This window comes from Oncorhynchus tshawytscha, linkage group LG25 (assembly GCF_018296145.1).
Source record: "Oncorhynchus tshawytscha isolate Ot180627B linkage group LG25, Otsh_v2.0, whole genome shotgun sequence".
In the NCBI taxonomy this organism is placed as follows: Eukaryota; Metazoa; Chordata; class Actinopteri; order Salmoniformes; family Salmonidae; genus Oncorhynchus; species Oncorhynchus tshawytscha.
In genome coordinates, this window is record NC_056453.1 from 24914229 (window position 1) to 24934180 (window position 19952).

Here is a 19952-nt window from a genome sequence, read left to right on the forward strand (position 1 = left end):
CAGTCAGAAGAGTCAGAATATTCTCATTCTAGAAATCATAGGGGAGGGAGGCAAATCCAGACTCATTATGGAGAAGAAACATAATTTTGTCTGGAGCGATGTGGAAAGGTAGCCAGGCAAGGAGTAGCCAGGGAGGAAAGAAATTCAACTAGAGGAGGAGAGTAGAATGAGAAAAAATAGAATGAGAAAAAAGAAACCACTGTTAGTTAGAGGAATAGAAGGAATAAGGATTAGATCATCCGCTGATTGTATGTCTGTTCTCTCTCCCTGTCCTAGACGCTCCCTGGGCTATCCTCCTGGCCAACATAGAGCCTGAGTCGACCGCGGTGACAGTCAGTGGGCTCATCCCAGCACGCTCCTACCAGTTCCGCCTGTGTGCCGTCAATGATGTGGGAAAGGGACAGTTCAGCAAGGAGACTGACCGGTGAGTGGATAAATTAATGAACAATTGTGTGAGTTAGCTAGTTAGTTAGTGTACATGAGCTTGGGCAAGCAGGTGAGGGTCCTCAGAGGATCCTTCTCTCCCCTCCGAAGCCCCTTATATCATGCTATTCAATGATAACAGCCCACTCAGTCTCCCAGACAACAAGTGTGTGATCCCCTGTTCCAGTACACATTGTCAATGGTGTGTGCGTGTGTGTGTTTATCTGCTGAAGGAACAGTATTTGAGCCGATGCAGCTAGACACACACCACCACCTCACTCACTCAGAGAGGGATTTGGGGGTGTCCCGGGAGAGTGTGGTGATCAGGTTGGCTTCACTAGCCTGAGTCACTTCGGAAATTGTACAGTGTGTCTCCTTTGAAATGACCCCCCTGCATCCCAAGTGGCACGCTATTCCCTGTATAGTGCACTACTTTTTAACCAGGGCCCATAGCGCAACTGTCCTCTTACACCGGCTAGCAAGTCACGCCAGCTCAAATGCAAACTGTTGGATCCCCAGCCATCTCCAGCTGAGAGTAGAGCCATAGGGCGCTCCCGCCCGACAGCGCAGGGATTCACATCGAGCACTTTGTGCTTCCATTTGATCGCTACTCTGCCTCGCTTCAGAAGCTTCATACAGTATCTCTCTCTTTGGTTTTGACAGGGTAGGAATAAACTGTAGGGTTTTACTGGATTTAATTGATTGACATCATCTGACTGGTGCACTGTGTTCTGTGGTCTTAGCCTTTTCACTCTCTGTGATGGTACCTTATGTCTCCATCGGTAGGGGATATTTTAGGAAAAGGTGTAATGATTATTTTTCCACAGCTGAAATAGGTAGATAGGATGAATGCTGAGAGGCAATGCAAGACACAGAGGTTATGAGGTAGAGAGACACAGTTCATTGCCAGATCAGTAAATCAACAGGGACAACGGCGTAAAATGCAGTCTTAGGAGTATTGAAATCTGTGTGTGATGTGACCCTCCTCTTTGGACAGATAAACATCCCTCTTTCTTCCCCTCATTTCTCTCTGTATCTGTATCTGTCTCTTGTTCCCTACTTTCTCTCTCTATCACCACTCTCTGCAGTGTATCTCTACCAGAGGAACCTCCCAGTGCTCCTCCCCAGAACGTGATCGCCAGCGGCCGCACCAACCAGTCCATCATGATCCAATGGCAGCCCCCACCAGAGAGCCACCAGAACGGGATCCTCAGAGGCTACAGCGTCCGGTGAGAACACAACACCATGGGATGACAGGATGGGTTGGCTGCTATAACCCTGGTTCTCTGAATGAAGGACGGCAGTTGTTATGCTGTATGATAGCAAATAACATAAGAAGTCATGTTCATAATGAAGTAAAACCACTGTCTGTGGTTTGATGTGCGAGAAAGACATGTTTATGGGGTAGGCCTACTGTTGTAGTCTCTGGCAGTTTATCAATAAGGATAAACTCAGTTTACAGTAGGTTTGTTGCTGGTTGTGTAATGGTGTAGACCAAATAAGGCGGCAGGCATTCAGTAGATATTCCAATCCTTTAGAGTTAGAGCCAATGTCGTCATCGTCATCTGCTCACTCTGGCGAGTGCTGTAGTCTTGTGCTCTGTTTCCCCCTACTGTAGCTGTTATGTACTACAGTCCCTAGTATGAAAACACTGGCGCGGTGTCTCAGGTACCGTGATACAAAAACGCAAGAGTTGAATGTCTTGTTCTCCGAGTAAGAATCCGTTTGTGCTCAATTTCTGCACCCTCGTGGCCTTGTGACTACAATCGACTCATACTTGATTAAAGTATCAAAGTAACATCTCCAAACCAGACCAGACTAACCTCTCTCCTCCCTCTCTTCATTCTCTCCTACCCTATCTCTCCTCTCAGGTACCGTCTGACAGGTCTTCCAGTGGACTACCAGAGTAAGAACATCTCCAAACCAGATGTGACCAACCTTCTCCTGGAAGATCTTATCATCTGGACCAATTATGAGATCGAAGTGGCAGCCTACAACTGGGCGGGGCTAGGAACCTTCAGCCACAAGGTCACTGAGTGGACGTTGCAAGGAGGTGAGTGATCCTGGATACTCACTGCTCATTGGCCCTTATGCTTGTCAGTCAGATGTGAGCTGGAATAGTCTCTGCTCATTGGTCCTTATGCTTGTCAGTCAGATAAATACTTAGACAATGTGGAAATAAATATAATGGCAAGGATTTTACCTGTGGAGTTGTGAACTTTGTATACCTATTTAATGACTTGACACATAAATGAACTTGTCAAGTAAATACCCATGCCCGTTTTGAGGATATAAGTAGGATGTTCAACAGGGATATTTTCTTGATATACCGTTCATGTAGAAGATAACACAGTCAGTACTTGGAGTTAACACGCATGTCAAATAGTATTGAAGTCTTGCTGAATACATTGACTACTTTCTGAATACAGGTATGTCTTCCTATTGCATCCTCTGTAAGCTCTGGATGGTACATTACATGGGAAGGGAAGGTGTGAAGAAGTGAATATGGCGGCCCCTGCCCTGTCCTGCAGAATCAATAGCAATACCTGGGATATAGACACATTCTGTAAATTCTTCCAGCCAAGGCTGTCCAATCTATAAGGTGTTTAGTTTAATCTCATGTTCTCTCTATCCATCCCTCTCACCTCTCTCTCTCTCTCTCTCTCTCTCTCTCTCTATTTCTCTCTCTCTCTCTCTCTCTTTCTCTCTCTCTTTCTCTCTCTCTCTCTCTCTCTTTCTCTCTCTATTTCTCTCTCTCTCTATTTCTCTCTCTCTCTTTCTCTCTCTCTTTCTCTCTCTCTCTCTCTCTCTCTATTTCTCTCTCTATTTCTTTCTCTCTCTCTCTCTCTCTCTCTCTCTCTCTCTCTCTCTCTCTCTCTCTATCTCTATCTCGCTCTCGCTCTCTCTCTCTGATTCTCTCTTCTCCTTTTTTCTCACTTATCTTCCTCAGTGCCGACTATAGCCCCCAGTAATGTTCAGGCAGAGGCTGTCAACTCCACAACCATCCGTATCACCTGGGCCGCCCCTAACCCTCAGTTCATCAACGGGATCAACCAGGGATACAAGGTGAGGGACATCATAAGACACAAGTCACCCTGTCACTAAGGGCAGTACCATCTAATGGGTGATAGACACAAGTCACCATGGCACTAAGGTCAGTACCATTTAATGGGTGATAGAACTATGGCTGCGAGGTTAGAGACAGCCTGTCATTAGGTGCTGGTACATGTCTCATACTGTGTCACAAGGGGAAAGAGATATGCCACTCCTAACCATTGTGAAAGATGGCTTCCAATTTCTAATTGGTTTCTTTGACTTTCATTTTCTGAGCATTTTACCAGCTATCTATCTTGTGGCTTAGTAGATCTGGAAGTCGTTTGTTCAATCTCTCCAGCCCATACTGTTACGAAAGCTGGTTTTGTTATTTACAGATGTACTTGATAGGATCAGAATGAGCTGTATGGAGAATGACTGTTTAGAGTCAGCTGTACTAGAACTTCATTCTATAGAAAGTCTTTGAGATGTGATGACACATGCATTGTGTTTCTCTCTGGAGAGTTCACTTAGCAGGACATCTCAGGCGCCACTACTGTCTCTGACTGCAAGGCCTGTCCCAAGAGAGAGGTTACTGGGAGGGATGGAGGGAGGGTGATGTTTACTGTTTATTTCTCTTGTCAAATTCTTATTTACAATGACGGCCTACCCCTGAGATGCAGTGCCTTAGACCGCTGCGCCACTCGGGAGCCCCCTTTTGTGTCCCTTTGATATTTTAAGTAGAAATTGTGCACCAATATTGAATTTTAAAAGCATGTTATATTGAATGAAGTGCACCATAGACCACACGGAGAATTCAATAAATCCGATTTTTTTATATGAATAAAGGCTGGCTAAAATGTGAAATTTCAGCATTTGTTACATGTTCCTCCATCAACCCTGTATCAGTTCTAGGAAGATTTCAATCCACTTTGTAGAAACATTTTCCCAATTTCAGCATCATTATAAAGGCCTAGTTATTTTGCTGCTTTGACAGTAATTTCTGAAGATTATTATTTATATTCCACGTGATTAGTGATTAATTTGTGTCTGTCCCTCATTTTAAAGTAAACCCTGTAATGGCAACAATTTACCCCTTTAAAATAATGTACCATTCCACCAAGAGAAATGATTCACAGCAGGTGACATGGTTTGGGTCTTCTGAACAGCATGGTGGAAAAGGAAGGAAATCTCTCTCTTTTTGGTGGATTTATAATTGTTTCATCATCTATGACTGAGGTGGTCTGTTTGCTTAATTTATGTTAGGAAAACTTGAATTTGATGTGTGCAACATATGTCTAATTCCTAATTTCATGAACACCATGTGTTCCCATGCTCTTCACCACATGAGGAATAATGGCTGATCTTCACCTAAAACTCTTATCGTCAACCCTGTTAGCGGCCCAACAGTTTGATATTATATGTGAGTTTATTTGTAGAAGGGATACTTAAACAATGAGGAATGTTGGATGTATCAAATAAATGCTTTTAAATAATAGTTACAGGGTTGACAGACAGTGTAGTGAAAGTGCAGATAAAATGCTCTTAGTTCACAGGGTGTTAATACCTGAGATGGCAAAAGTGGTTTCCCGTAGGCTAAACATTTCCTCCATGCACTTGAATGTTGACAGAAGATATACTTTAAAGTTCATTTCTTAAAAGTTTGCATGTCCAAAAGGCACTCATTTTGTGGAACAACCAATGTATGTGCTTGTTCGTCAGTATGAGATGTGTGTGTGATAGCTTGTGTGTGTGTGTTTTGTATGAGGTGTGTGTTTTGTATGAGGTGTGTGTGCGATAGCTTGTGTGTGTGTTTTGTATGAGTGAGTGTGTTTTGAATGAGGTGTGTGTTTTGTATGAGGTGTGTGTGCGATAGCTTGTGTGTGTGTTTTGTATGAGGTGTGTGTTTTGTATGAGGTGTGTGTGCGATAGCTTGTGTGTGTGTTTTGTATGAGGTGTGTGTTTTGTATGAGTGAGTGTGCAGAGTGGGCATCCATTTATTCCACATTTGGCTCACACACCCACCCCACTGCACACTCTTTCCCAGAGTCAAACTCTACTTACAGCCTGGGAACCAAGATTGAAATAGACCCAATATATTTGCCAAGGGTAGTATTTGTCTAATCACCTAATTGACCACTCGGTACATTAACTCTCATTCTGTTATGTGTGTGCAATCCCTCTACATTAGACCTGCTATACACCGCAATTGACATTTCTCTTTCTCTCTCTTTCTCTCTCTCTGTGGACCTATTCCAGCCCTGCCTTCCAAATCAAATCCAATCAAATGTATTTATATAGCCCTTCGTACATCAGCTGATATCTCAAAGTGCTGTACAGAAACCCAGCCTAAAACCCCAAACAGCAAGCAATGCAGGTGTTGAAGCACGTTGGCTAGGAAAAACTCCCTAGAAAGGCCAAAACGTAGGAAGAAACCTAGAGAGGAACCAGGCTATGAGGGGTGGCCAGTCCTCTTCTGGCTGTGCCAGGTGGAGATTATAACAGAACATGGCCAAGAAGTCCAAATGTTCATAAATGACCAGCATGGTCAAATAGTAGGTCTGGGACAGGTAGCACGTCCGGTGAACAGGTCAGGATTCCATAGCCGCAGGCAGAACAGTTGAAACTGGAGCAGCAGCACGGCCAGGTAGACTGGGGACAGCAAGGAGTCATCATGTCAGGTAGTCCTGAGGCATGGTCCTAGGGCTCAGGTCCTCCGAGAGAGAAAGAAAGAGAGAAAGAGAGAATTAGAGAGAGCACACTTAAATTCACACAGGACACCGGATAAGACAGGAGAAGTACTCCAGATATAACAAACTGACCCTAGCCCCCCGACACATAAACTACTGCAGCATAAATACTGGAGGCTGAGACAGGAGGAGTCAGGAAACACTGTGCTTCCAGTGCTTACTCAATGACAAGAATATGTTTAGAGTGACACTAACCATTCATATAATAATTATGATGCCACATGACACCCCAGAGTAGATCAACAGCACATGAAACGGAGGAGAGTTGGTTTAAACACAATGTGAACATGATCGGACTTGGAGAGTAACAGTGCTATTTAGGTCAAATTTGGGGTGTAAATTGTGGGCAATGAAAGAGTTAATATGGTATCCGATGCACTTTGGTTCCCATTCACAATATCAAATTGAGGGCTAAAGGTAAAACCAGTCAGTCCTATAAGATGTTCTACTGTTTATGTTCTACCATTTACGTCTTATTTCCAGTTTGATCTCACGTTCTTCCTTCTCTGTTTCCATTTCCCATTCTGCTAGCTGTTGGCATGGGAGCCAGGTCAGGAGGAGGAGGTCACCATGGTTACAGTGAGACCTAACTTCCAGGATAGCGTGCATGTGGGCTACGTGACAGGGCTAAAGAAGTTCAGAGAGTACTACACCTCTGTGCTTTGTTTTACTACGCCAGGGGATGGCCCCCGCAGCCCTGCTAAAGGCCTTAGGACACATGAGGACAGTGAGTTCCAAATGCGCGCACACACACACACACACACACACACACACACACACACACACACACACACACACACACACACACACACACACACACACACACACACACACACACACACACACACACGCTGTTGAATGGACATGGCCAATCATACTGAAACATGCCCACTGGGTCAAATCTATTATTCAGCACAGCCTAACAGCCTAGTTCTACAGATCTAATGAATGCGTATGCTACATTTGGGTTTCTGCACACATCCACACATAATTGGGACACATTTTCTCAAGAGATAATTGGTTGGCCATACTGTACTGGGCCTCTACTTGTAATTACGCTATTGTCCAAGTAAAATGTTGCCTATTTTAGTAGCTGTAATGACTGTTCAACGTGTAAAAGCCACATTTTCCTGATTTCTTCATATTACACGTAATAAATGTAGTTTGCTATTCAATATAGGACAACAAGACATCTATATAATTGTGAATGCCATTGAGCTCCATGGGATCCATTGTGTTATCATTCTCATCATAATAACCACATGCCCTCCTCTCTAGCTCCTGGGGCTGTGGGTCACCTGAGCTTCACAGAGATCCTAGACACGTCTCTCAAAGTGAGCTGGAGAGAACCTGGAGAGAAGAATGGAGTCCTCACAGGTACGCCACGCCAAAGACATTAGAGCTGAAGAAGATGACCCACTTCATGTTAAGAGTTGTCTTTATTCACAATGGATCTGGCCACCTATACACCTCCCTCTGTTCATCAATGTCCTCTGTTTCTCTTCTATTAGGCTCAGTTTGTATTTGTAAAAAAAAAACTCTACACAAATAATATTGTATTTATTGATGAATTTGATTGATTATCTGTTCCAGGCTACCGTATCTCGTGGGAGGAGTTTAACCGCACCAACACACGGGTGACCCACTACCTCCCCAACGTGACCCTGGAGTACCGCGTCACAGGGCTGACTGCCCTCACCACCTACACCATCGAGGTGGCCGGCATGACCTCCAAGGGTCAGGGACAACTGTCCTCCTCCACCATCTCTTCTGGAGTACCTCCAGGTCAGTTCCCAACCAGTCCCTAACCCTACCCTGTTATCCCTAGCACCAGCCAGGGGAAACTGTCCTCCTCCCCCATCTCTCCTGGAGTGCCTCAAGGTCAGTATTATCGATGGCTCAGTCTCTGGTGATTCAGAATAGGCCCCTTATTCACTTTATAGTGCACTACATTCAGGGTGCCATATCAGATGCAGCCCTGACTGAGCTCAGCCAGAGTGCTAGTTGGTATCCTGATTACTAGCCTCAGCATCACTGACCCTCTTCAGTCCATGTCCAGGCCTTACCTAAAACATTGTCTGCTACCCCCAGAAACCTAGCCAGAACCCAGCTTCCAGCGGGCTGCCCTGTCACCCGCCACTTGCATCCCCAAACGTCCCTAACCTATCACCATTTCTACAGAATCCTGAGTGACAGTAACTGTGTGTGTGTCTGTCTTGCTCCAGACACTATGTAACCGTACCCCAGTCAGTCAGTCAGTCAGGCAGGCAGAACTGTGACAGACAGAGAGCCATAAAGTAGGAGACTGCGCCAGACCAGGGGACTTACTTCTCCACTTCAAAACCGACAGTTCAGAATGAGATTTTAATACACTTCACCCAGAAACCCAGCCAAAAGTAAGAGCCCATCGAGACCATTTAGGATAATTCCAGTTTATGATTTCCTATTAAAACATGCTACAGTGTATTGTAAAAAAGAAAATACTTCCAGTCCATTATTATTGTACCGGCGGTTCCCCCAGACACTATACAGTATGTCTTTCAGAGCTGTCAAATAAAAAGAGTCATTCTATCGAGGGCCACAGTTAGTAAGGTATGGAGCTGTGGACCGTTCCCAGAATGGTGATTACTATGAATATAGCTGTACGCCTCCACCCTAGAGATCTCTCTCTGTGCTATTGTCTGAAGAACCAGGCATGCTAATGATTTAAAGGTGCTGATTTTACTATTCTAGTCATATAGTCTATAGTCCATTTCATTATGAGCCAATAGACCCACTCCATCACCTTGAAGAGTTGGCCCCTTTCACTATACAGTGCCCTGGGGTGTGCTTGTGTCTCAGTCTTGCATCCCAAATGGCACTCTACTAGTGCACTGCTTTTGACCAGGTCCCATAGGGCTCTGGCCAAAGTTAGTGCACTATATAGGGAATAGGGTGTGATTTGGCAAGCAGCCTTGTGCAATGGTGAGGTCTGTTGTTTTACTTGCAGCAGAGTTTATGTATTGGTGTATTGGTATGGCATTAAAGCAAAGGGATGAAATGAAGGTGACTGAACTAAATCACCATAGTGGTTGCCTGGCAATTAGTCACGCTTCACATTTCACATAAGAACTATGCAGAGAACAAGTGCATCAACGGACTGGCGGAAGGGCAGGGGAGGGGACTTTTTTCAAGACTCTGGTTTGATTGTAAAAACTTCAACAATCAAAAGGGAACTGTTTTAATAGGAGGGCAAAATGGCAGGACTTAGAGCACTAAAGGTGCACGTGCCCCTTCAAGAGGAACACACTTACATACACTTATGTTCAGAATCAATGTCATATTCAGCTAATAATAAACATTTACATTTGGATGTTGTATTTTTAAATTATTAATAACGTACTTATAAAGACAGTATCCAAGGCCTCCTGTGTGGCACTACAGACCCAGGTTCGATCCCCGGCTGTGTCACAACCAGCCATGACCAGGAGTCACAAAGGGCTGTGCACAATTGGCCCAGCGTCATCTGGGTTAGAGGAGGGTTTGGCCGGGGGGACTTTACTTGGCTCATCGCGCTCTAGCGACTTCTTGTGGTGGCCGGGCGCCTGCAATCTGACTTCGGTCGTCAGTTGAACAGTGTTTCCTCCGACACATTGGTGCGGGCAGGTGTTAAGGAGCGCGGTTTGACGGGTCATGTTTCGGACGAGGCATGACTTGATCTTTGCCTCTCCCGAGCCCGTTGGCAGTTGCAGTGATGGGATAAGATCGTAATTGGATATCACAAAACAAATACAAATACGGTATCCGAATGTAAATGTTTATTATTAATATCATGAATTTGGCATACTATTTATAGGACTATGCAAGCTTTTTCCTAGATCCCCATCTAGTCCTGCCAACCTGAAAAGTTTTGTTTATTCTTCTTGAGAACTTTGAGTTGAGTGAAGCGAAACTCTCATGAGAGCGAGATAACTCAAAAGCATTGGCTCATCTCCGGTGCAATATCCATTTTAGAGCACAAGGTTGCACTGTCACTCAGTAATATATTTCCCTGTAGACAACTTTTAGACGACTCCAGAGCACAGATATGAGAACTGAGATCCAAGCCTGAATAATCCTATTGATACTTTTCATTCAGAAATACTTATTGGAGAACTAAGTTAATCTTTCCTTTCTGGATATAGTAGATGCATAGGTCTGAAAACATTATTTCCTAAACCAGTAAGGATTTAAAAGATAGAGATACACAATGTAGTCAAATTAAAAAAGCATTACATTAGGCATAGAGATTTCTGTATTATGATTTCTGCCCCACTCATTACTTACAACTGTTTACTGTCTCACTCTTGATACCCTTTCTGGTCCTTCTCTTTCTCCCTATATTATTCCCTCCTTTCAAATGGAAAATAAAGTTAAAACTCTCTCTCTCGCTTCCTCCCTCTCCCTCTCCCTCTCCCTCTCCCTCTCCCTCTCTCTCTCTCTCTCTCTCTCTCTCTCTCTGTCTCTCTCTCTGTCTCTCTCTCTCTCTCTCTCCTCTCTCTCTCTCTCTCTCTCTCTCTCTCTCTCGCCCCCTCTCTCTCTCCCTCTCTCTCTCTCTCTCTCTATCTCTCTCTCTCGCCCCCCCCTCTCTCTCTCGCCCCCCCTCTCTCTCTCTCCCCCTCCCCCTCCACCTCCCTCTCTCTCTCTCTCTCTCTCTCTCTCTCTCTCTCTCTCTCTCTCGCCCCCCCTCTCTCTCGCCCCCCCTCTCTCTTGTGTGTCTGTGTAGAGCTGCCTGGTCCTCCCACCAACATGGCCATCTCCAACATCGGCCCTCGATCCATCACCCTCCAGTTCAAACCTGGCTATGATGGAAAGACCTCCATCTCTCGCTGGCAGGTAGAGGCCCAGGTAAGAAGGCCTTCTTCCCCAGAAAGATGAGCTTATCCTGGGCATAAAGTGTCTGACCGCTCCCCCCTGATCTGTGACCCACATCAACTATGACTCCCAAGTGGCACCCTATTACCTATATACTGCACTACTTACTCTATAGGGTGCCATTTGGGATGCAGCGTATATCATGTTGTGTTGTGTGTTGTTGTGTTTAGGTCAGTGTGATAGGAGACAATGAAGACTGGGTGATTGTTCACCAGCTGCCCAACGAGCCTGATGCCCGCTCCATGGAGGTGCCAGGACTCAACCCATACACTTTCTACAGGTAGGCTGCTATGTACCCCTACACCTTTGACAGGTACTATACTTAACTCCTATACCTTGACCCCTACCCATTCTACAAGTGTGAGGCCCACCTACCCCGAATTGAGCACATCCTTAACTCTATTCTATTCTATTCGTAGAAACCTGTGTTTTTCCTGGCCATGTGACCTGGCCACAAAAAACTCTAATGGAAACCTATGGAATACTCCTGTGATAACTTTGCTCTTGTTTCCTCTCTCCTGCTAGGTTCCGTATGCGTCAGGTAAACATTGTGGGGACCAGTCCTCCAAGTCAGCCCTCCAGAAAGATCCAGACCTTGCAGGCCCCTCCAGACATGTCCCCCGCAAACGTCACCCTGCGCACGGCCAGCGAGACCAGTCTGTGGCTTCGATGGGTGGTACGTGACGTCTCAACAGACTGACATTATGATGTGATGCTCTGAGTTTTTCATCAAGCGATGATGACTGGCTGTGTGTCTTCGTGTGTTGTAGTTTTTATCTCTCGTTTCTTTCTTTCATTTTCCCGCTTTCTCCCTCTTGCTCTCTCCCTCTCCACACCCCCCCCCCTTCTCCTTCTTTCTCTCCTCCTCCCTCTCCCTCTTTCTCTCTCACCCACCTCCCAGCCCCTACCAGAGTGGGAGTACAATGGGAACCCAGATCTGTTGGGTTACCGGCTCCAGTACTCCCGTACAGGCTCCCAGGGTAAGGCACTGACCCATGTGATAGCTGACCGGCTGGAGAGGGAGTTCACTATCGAGGACCTGGAGGAGTGGACAGAGTATGAGGTCAGGGTTCAGGCTCTCAACGGCATCGGGGCCGGGCCCTGGAGCCAGCCAGTCAGAGGGAGGACCAGGGAGTCTGGTGAGATTACACATCATACTCTATGTTTGCGCCTCAAATGGCACCCTATTCTCTATACAGTATAGTGCAATACTTTTGACCAGGGCTCATAGGGATAGGAATGCAATTTGAGACACATACTGTATGCAATTACACAGAAAATTATCCAGTGTTAAATTAACACTGAAAGTGTGGACCTGTGTAGACACTGGAAAGTGTTAAATTAACACACTGCTTGGTGTAAAGCTTTATTTCCCAGAGTGCTTTGCCTTTCGAGTGAATTATAGAGTTGCCACCCATGACTGTATTTGTTAGGGACAGGTTGTTGCATTAATCCATTTTCAGTCATGTACACATCACCAAGTACTTCATAAGGTCTTATTTTGCAGGCCTACACTCTAAACATAATATTTAACTCGTAAGTGTTGAATAAACACTCATTGGTGTAAAATAACCCCAATGTTGGTGTTTTACCTCTTGCATCTACCTGGGACGCAGACGTCCCATTTATGCGTCTGGAAATGCAAATGCGCTACGCCAAATGCTAATAGCACTCGTTAAAACTCAAACGTTCATCAAAACACACATGCAGGGCATTGAATTAAAGCTACACTCGTTGTGAATCTAGCCAACAAGTCAGATTATTAAAATGCTTTTCGGCGAAAGCATGAGAAGCTATTATCTGATAGCATGCAACACCCCGAAATACCTGAAGGCGATGTAAACAAAAGAATTAGCTTAGCCGGCGCTACACAAATAGCAGAAATAAAATATAAAACTTTCATTACCTTGGACGAGCTTCTTTGTTGGCGCTCCTATATGTCCCATAAACATCACTATTGGGTCTTTTTTTCAATTAAATCGGTCCATATATACCCAAAATATCCATCTATGGAAACTGTGTGATTCAGAAAAAAACACAGTTTCGAAGCGCTACGTCATTTTTTAAAATTAAAAAAGTCGACGATAAACTTTCACAAAACACTTCGAAATACTTTTGTAATCCAACTTTAGGTATTAGTAAACGTTAATAATCTATCAAATAGATCACGAGGCAATGTGTATTCAAAAGCTCCACTCTTTCAAATCATCTTCCGAAAACTCACTTCCATAACGTCCTGTCGGAGACCGGATGGAAAGTGGTCTCTCTAACTCGTTTGCCCAAGGAACAACTCCCAGGCAATTGACAAGAGTGGTGACATCGTGTGGAAGCTGTAGGACTTGCAATCTCCGCCCCATTTAATTTCGTGCACCTTGAACAATACATGCAAGTGGCGCATGGATATTTTTTCAGTTTTCAGTGATCAGTTTTTCTTGCGCTTTTCGATGAAACAGACGCTCTGTTATAGTCACAGCGGTGATTTAACCAGTTTTAGAAACGTGAGAGTGTTTTCTATCCACACATACTAATCATATGCATATACTATATTCCTGGCATGAGTAGCAGGACGCCGAAATGTTGCGCGATTTTTAACAGAATGTTCGAAAAAGTAGGGGGTAGGATCAACAGGTAACCGGAGTTGAACCAAAACCATGCCCATCGTTATCATATTTCCCAGCATCCTCTAATACAGGTCGATTTTAAGAATATTTTCTTTCAATATCTATGTTTTTGCATGTACATTGATTGATTAATTAATGCTTCTCAAATATAAATGCCATACATTTTCGAAACTAATCCAATATGTTACTTGGATTCATTGTACCCGTTACTGAAATTGTTGTTCCAGTTTAGATCCCTTAGCTAGTTTCATATTTCAGTTTTCCCAACCATGAATTCAGGTTGCGGGGGATAAGAAACTCAGAAGGTTAGAAATCCCCACTCTGGCTGGATTTCAAATTAAACTTCACTTTGTAAGACATCATAATGTGACAGGTTGTGTGAATAACCCACCAGGTTGGCTTGTTCGGATTACCCAAACATGGGTTAATTTAACCGTCAATGTCATTTTTGATCACTTTCATTCTGGGTTTAATCCATAGGTTATCTTCGGGAGGATAGTTATTTTTAAATAGTTATTTTTGGCCACCTGTGAGAGTAAGTGTCATTCCAGTTGATCATGTTGAGTTTGTACACTATGATGTAAAATTGTCCTTATATTTTTGCACATTAGATATTCTAATCTTTAAAAATATGAACATTATTATTTACTTATTGCTACAAAGGGGTTGCTATCCCATTGGGATATCACATAGGGATATTACATGGGGATTTGCATAGGCTTTGAATAAACTCATACGGTGCCTTTCGGAAAGTATTCAGACCCCTTGACATTTGACACATGTTGTTATGTTACAGCCTTATTCAAAAATGGATTTTAAAAATCCTCAACACTCTACACACAAGAGCCCATAATGACAAAGCGAAAACAGTTTTTAGACGTTTTAGAAATACCTTATTTACATAAGTATTCAGACCCTTTGCTATGAGACTCAACATTGAGCTCAGGTTCATCCTGTTTCCATTGATCATCCTTGAGATGTTTCTACAACTTGATTGGAGTCCACCTGTGGTGAATTCAATTGATTGGACAGGATTTGGAATGGCACACACCTGTCTGTCTATATAGAGGTCCCACAGTTGACAGTGCATGTCAGAGCAAACACCAAGCCATGAAGTTGAAGGAATTGTCCATAGCGCTCCGAGACAGGATTGTGTTGAGGCACAGATCTGGGGAAGGGTACCAACACATTTCTGCAGCATTGAAGGTCCCCAAGAATACAGTGGCCTCCATCATTCTTAAATGGAAGAAGTTTGGACCACAAAGACTCTTCCTAGAGCTGGTCACCCGGGCCAAACTGAGCAATCGATGGTCACTCTGACAGAGCTCTAGAGTTCCTCTGTGAAGATGGGAGGACCTTCCAAAAGGACAACCATCGCTGCAGCACTCCGCCAATCATGTCTATATGGTAGAGTGGCCAGATGGAAGCCACTCCTCAATAAAGGACACATGACAACCCGCTTGGAGTTTGCCAAAAGTCATTTAAAGACTCTCAGATTGAACTCTTTGGCTTGAATGCCAAGTGTCAGGTTTGGAGGAAACATGGCACCATCCTTACGGTGCAGCATGGTGGTGGCAGCATCATGCTGTGGATATGTTTTTCAGGGACTGGGAGACCAGTTAGGATCGAGGCAAAGATGAATGGAGCAAAGTTCAGAGATATCCTTGATTAAAGCCGTCATACCTAAGAAGACTCAAGGCTGTAATTGCTGCTGAAGGTGCTTAAACAAAGTACTGAGTAAAGGGTCTGAATACTTATATAAACCTAATATTATTTATTTTTTTAAATAAATTTACTAAATTTACTATTTCTAAAAACCTCTTTTTGCTTTGTCATTATGAGGTATTGTGTATAGATTGATAAGTGAAACAAAGTTATCAATTTCAGAATAAGGCTGTTACCTAAAACATGTGGAGTAAGTCACAGTTCTAAATGCTTTCTGTATGCTTCTGTAACCTTCATTAAAGCTAAAAAATAAAAATAAAAGTGTTAGCGTTTGACTATAATGTAAAAACAATTCAACAGATCAGATGAACCAGAATGACATTTACTCTCAGGGGATGGCCAAAAATAACTCATTTTAAGCCACGCCCCTACTAAGCCCAGCCTCTAGTCTTCTGATCTGACCCACTGGGTCATATCTCAATAACCCAGCATCAACAAACCAACCTTGTGAATCAATCCCAAAAATAAGTGACCCAATCCCTGCAAACCAGTTTTTTCTTTTGCTTAAACCCTCATAATAATGCCTTATGAAATATATATTGTTTTGTGTTAAATAATTACATTTTAATAACATAGGATCTCACTTGGTGAAGTCCGTAGGACTGAACATGGATGAATGCGACAAGTGTTATTGGCACTAACACATTCAGTAATGGGTGTTTACACTACAATTAACTTGAAAGGCAAGGCATTTTGGGAAATTTGCAAATAATGTTTTACACTAAGCAGTGTGTTAATTCAACACTGTTTAGTGTATATACAGGTACGCACGTTCAGTGTTCATTTAACATAGGGGAATTTGCGGTGTAGTTACATTTTCTTTGATTTAGGTATATCCTGTTTTATCTGGTTAATAACATCACAACAGTTGGTGTGGCCTCACACACAGCACTGATGTTCAGTCTTTAATTTTGTCACTCTTTGATCTACAGACTTCATTAATTTTAGGACATAAAAGGCATGACCTACTGCTACTGTATGTTCCTATAGCTACTGCCTCACCCACCCACACTATTAGACTATCAGGCTATAATCACACATGTGTGTGTATGGCCCAGACTTCCTGCATATGACCTATTTTATCTACCCACGTGTATGGTATGGGGGCCAGGGTCATTTTTTTCTTCCTGCCTCATGGAGCTATATGAAATGGACACCAACCGGTCTGCCTGCATTCTGCTCCTTCACACAGTCTCTCTCTCTCTCTCTCAAAAACAAACTAAAGTGAGGCATGAGTTGTTCTTTCGTTACGCTTTGTCTTGCTGTCTCTGGATGTTCTTGTAGAATAGGCAAAGGGTTAGGATGTTCTCTCACTGTGCTGGTGCAGTCACTGTGGATACCAGACTTCAGGGAGGAGGAAATTGGGAACAGATGGGCTAGAATGTGGAATTCCTCCGGTTTTTTCCTTTTTTCCACTCACTCCAGCAAATTCTTCCGAATCACTGTTTTATGTCCAGGGATGAGTGCCAGGAAGGACCCGTGGCCTAGCTGGCCTGATATAGAGCTGTGCTTTCTCTGGAGCTACAGCCACGCCTGGGTTAGACACTAGGCCTCAGTGGTTCACCAGTATGTGTCTTCAATGCTACACATGCAAGCACACGCGCTCTCTCTCACACACACACACACACACACACACACACACACACACACACACACACACACACACACACACACACACACACACACACACACAAAAAGGCCCATGAACATCATGGAACGCATTTAGTTTATAAAAGTTAGTTTATAATTTTTTTCTTTATTTTATATAGTCCCCTCCTGTGGCCCTACCAACATGTCAGCCTTCGCCACCACCTCCAGCAGTATCCTGGTGCGCTGGTTTGAAGTACCAGAACAAGACCGGAATGGACTTATCTTGGGCTACAAGGTGTGTGAGACGTTCAGTTATCACCCTCGCCTCCAAGAGGGACACAATACTGTGCAACAAAATTATTCCATTACTCACTCTCCTTTCTAATCCAATTTCTTCCTTTTTCTCTTCCCCTCTTCCTTCTCTCTTCCTTCTCTCTTCCTTCTCTCTTCCCCTCTTCCACTCTCTCATCCCGTCTCTCTTCCACTCTGTCTTCCCCTCTCTCTTCCCCTCTTCCTTCTCTCTTCCCCTCTTCCACTCTCTCATCCCGTCTCTCTTCCACTCTGTCTTCCCCTCTCTCTTCCCCTCTTCCTTCTCTCTCTTCCACTCTGTCTTCCCCTCTCTCTTCCCCTCTTCCTTCTCTCTCTTCCACTCTGTCTTCCCCTCTCTCTTCCCCTCTTCCTTCTCTCTCTTCCACTCTGTCTTCCCCTCTCTCTTCCCCTCTTCCTTCTCTCTCTTCCACTCTGTCTTCCCCTCTCTCTTCCCCTCTTCCTTCTCTCTTGCCTAATTCCACTCTCATCCCGTCTCTCTTCCACTCTGTCTTCCCCTCTCTCTTCCCCTCTTCCTTCTCTCTTGCCTAATTCCACTCTCTCATCCCGTCTCTCTTCCACTCTGTCTTCCCCTCTCTCTTCCCCTCTTCCTTCTCTCTTGCCTAATTCCACTCTCTCATCCCGTCTCTCTTCCACTCTGTCTTCCCCTCTCTCTTCCCCTCTTCCTTCTCTCTTGCCTAATTCCACTCTCTCATCCCGTCTCTCTTCCACTCTGTCTTCCCCTCTCTCTTCCCCTCTTCCTTCTCTCTTGCCTAATTCCACTCTCTCATCCCGTCTCTCTTCCACTCTGTCTTCCCCTCTCTCTTCCCCTCTTCCTTCTCTCTTGCCTAATTCCACTCTCTCATCCCGTCTCTCTTCCACTCTGTCTTCCCCTCTCTCTTCCCCTCTTCCTTCTCTCTTGCCTAATTCCACTCTCTCATCCCGTCTCTCTTCCACTCTGTCTTCCCCTCTCTCTTCCCATCTTCCCTCTCTACTCCCCTCTTCCCTCTCTTTTCCTCTCCTCTCTTCTCTCCCTCCTTCAGGTGTTGTATAAGGAGAAGGACTCCGACTCGTCCCTCCAGTTGTGGACAATAGAGGGGAACGCCAGCCACAGTGTCCAGCTGACTGGTCTGGGGAAATACGTCCTTTATGAGATCCAGGTCCTGGCCTTCACCCGCATCGGAGACGGCATGCCCAGCTCACCACTCATACTGGAGAGGACCCTGGACGACGGTAAGCCCTGGGCTGCCTAATATCTGCCTGTCTAAATTTAGAATAAAAGCCTATAAAAGCCTTAGATAATGAATACATGTATACATTCAAATGTTATTTGTTACATGTTTTGTAAACATCATGTGTAGACTAACAGTGAAATGCTTATGGGCCCTGCCCAACAATGCAGAGAGAAAAAAAATTAAATGATAGAAAAATTATAACACAAGGAATAGATACACAACGAGTAACAATAACTTGGCTGTATACACAGGGTAGCAGTACTGAGTCGATGTGCAGGGGTACAAGGTAATTGAGGTAGATATGTATACAGTATATAGGTAGGGATAAAGTGACTAGGCAGCAGGCTAGATAATAAACAGTAACAGCAGCACGTGATGAGTCAAAAGAGTTGGTCAATGCAATAGTCCGGGTAGCTATTGATGAACTATTTAACGAACTATTTCGCAGTCTTATGGCTTGAGGAGAGAATCTGTTCAGGTTCTTGTTGGTTCCAGACATTGGTACAGCATGCTGTGTGGTAGCAGAGAGAACAGTTTATGACTTGGGTGCCTGGAGTCTTTGACAAATTTTAGGGCCTTCCTCTGACACCGCCTGGTAAAGAGGTCGTGGATGGCAGGGAGCTCGACCCCAGTGATGCACTGGGCCATATGTACTGCCCTCTGTATCGCCTTGCAGTCAGATGCCAAGCAGTTGCCATACCAAGTGGTGATGCAGCCAGTCAAGATGCTCTCAATGGTGCAGCTGTATAACGTTTTGAGGATCTGAGGGCCCATGCTAAATCTTTTCAACCTTCTGTTGTCGTGCCCTTTTCACGACTGTTGGTCCATAATAATTCCTTAGCTCAAATGCCTTGGTTCAAATGCCTTCCGTTTCATTTTTTGGTATTTATTCATCTGTATATATAGTATTTTAGTATATATATTTTTTACTACTCTAGGGATATAATTATTGCTTGGATAAAGGTATTTACGTATTGATTTCTTTTTCACTCTTTATGTGGTGCGTACTGCACAGAACACCAGAATAATTATCACTGAATTATCACAGTGAATTATTGTCATGTTTGTTTATGTGTCAATTAATCCCATAAGGAATGGGTTGCCAACTAGCAAATTGACACAAAAATAAAATGGAATTAATTAATTCCTTCGTGATATGGACATCGAGGAACTGGATGCTCTCAACCTGCTCCACTACAGCCCCGTCAGTGTGGATGGGCTGTGCTCGGCCCTCTGTTTCCTGTATGCAACAATCAGGTCATTTGTCTTGCTCACATTGAGGGAGATGTTGTTGTCCTGGACCACACTGTCAATTCTCTGACTTTCTCCCTGTAGGCTGTCTCATCATCGTTGGTGATCCGGCCTACCACAAACTT

General features: G+C 44.2%; 1 protein-coding gene across 8 annotated transcripts in view; it reads left to right on the forward strand.

The window, feature by feature from the left end:
- Window positions 1-19952, forward strand: part of sdk2b (sidekick cell adhesion molecule 2b) — a 474295-nt gene that overhangs the window by 414259 nt on the left and 40084 nt on the right. For all 8 annotated transcript variants that reach the window (XM_042306157.1, XM_042306161.1, XM_042306158.1 and 5 more), the window contains exons 15-27: window positions 277-424; window positions 1512-1652; window positions 2295-2476; window positions 3374-3489; window positions 6738-6933; window positions 7485-7583; window positions 7800-7991; window positions 10951-11072; window positions 11270-11379; window positions 11625-11775; window positions 12001-12238; window positions 17215-17330; window positions 18385-18574. In XM_042306157.1, coding sequence (XP_042162091.1) covers window positions 277-424; window positions 1512-1652; window positions 2295-2476; window positions 3374-3489; window positions 6738-6933; window positions 7485-7583; window positions 7800-7991; window positions 10951-11072; window positions 11270-11379; window positions 11625-11775; window positions 12001-12238; window positions 17215-17330; window positions 18385-18574 — 2001 coding nt within the window. The remainder of the gene's footprint in view (window positions 1-276; window positions 425-1511; window positions 1653-2294; window positions 2477-3373; window positions 3490-6737; window positions 6934-7484; window positions 7584-7799; window positions 7992-10950; window positions 11073-11269; window positions 11380-11624; window positions 11776-12000; window positions 12239-17214; window positions 17331-18384; window positions 18575-19952) is intronic.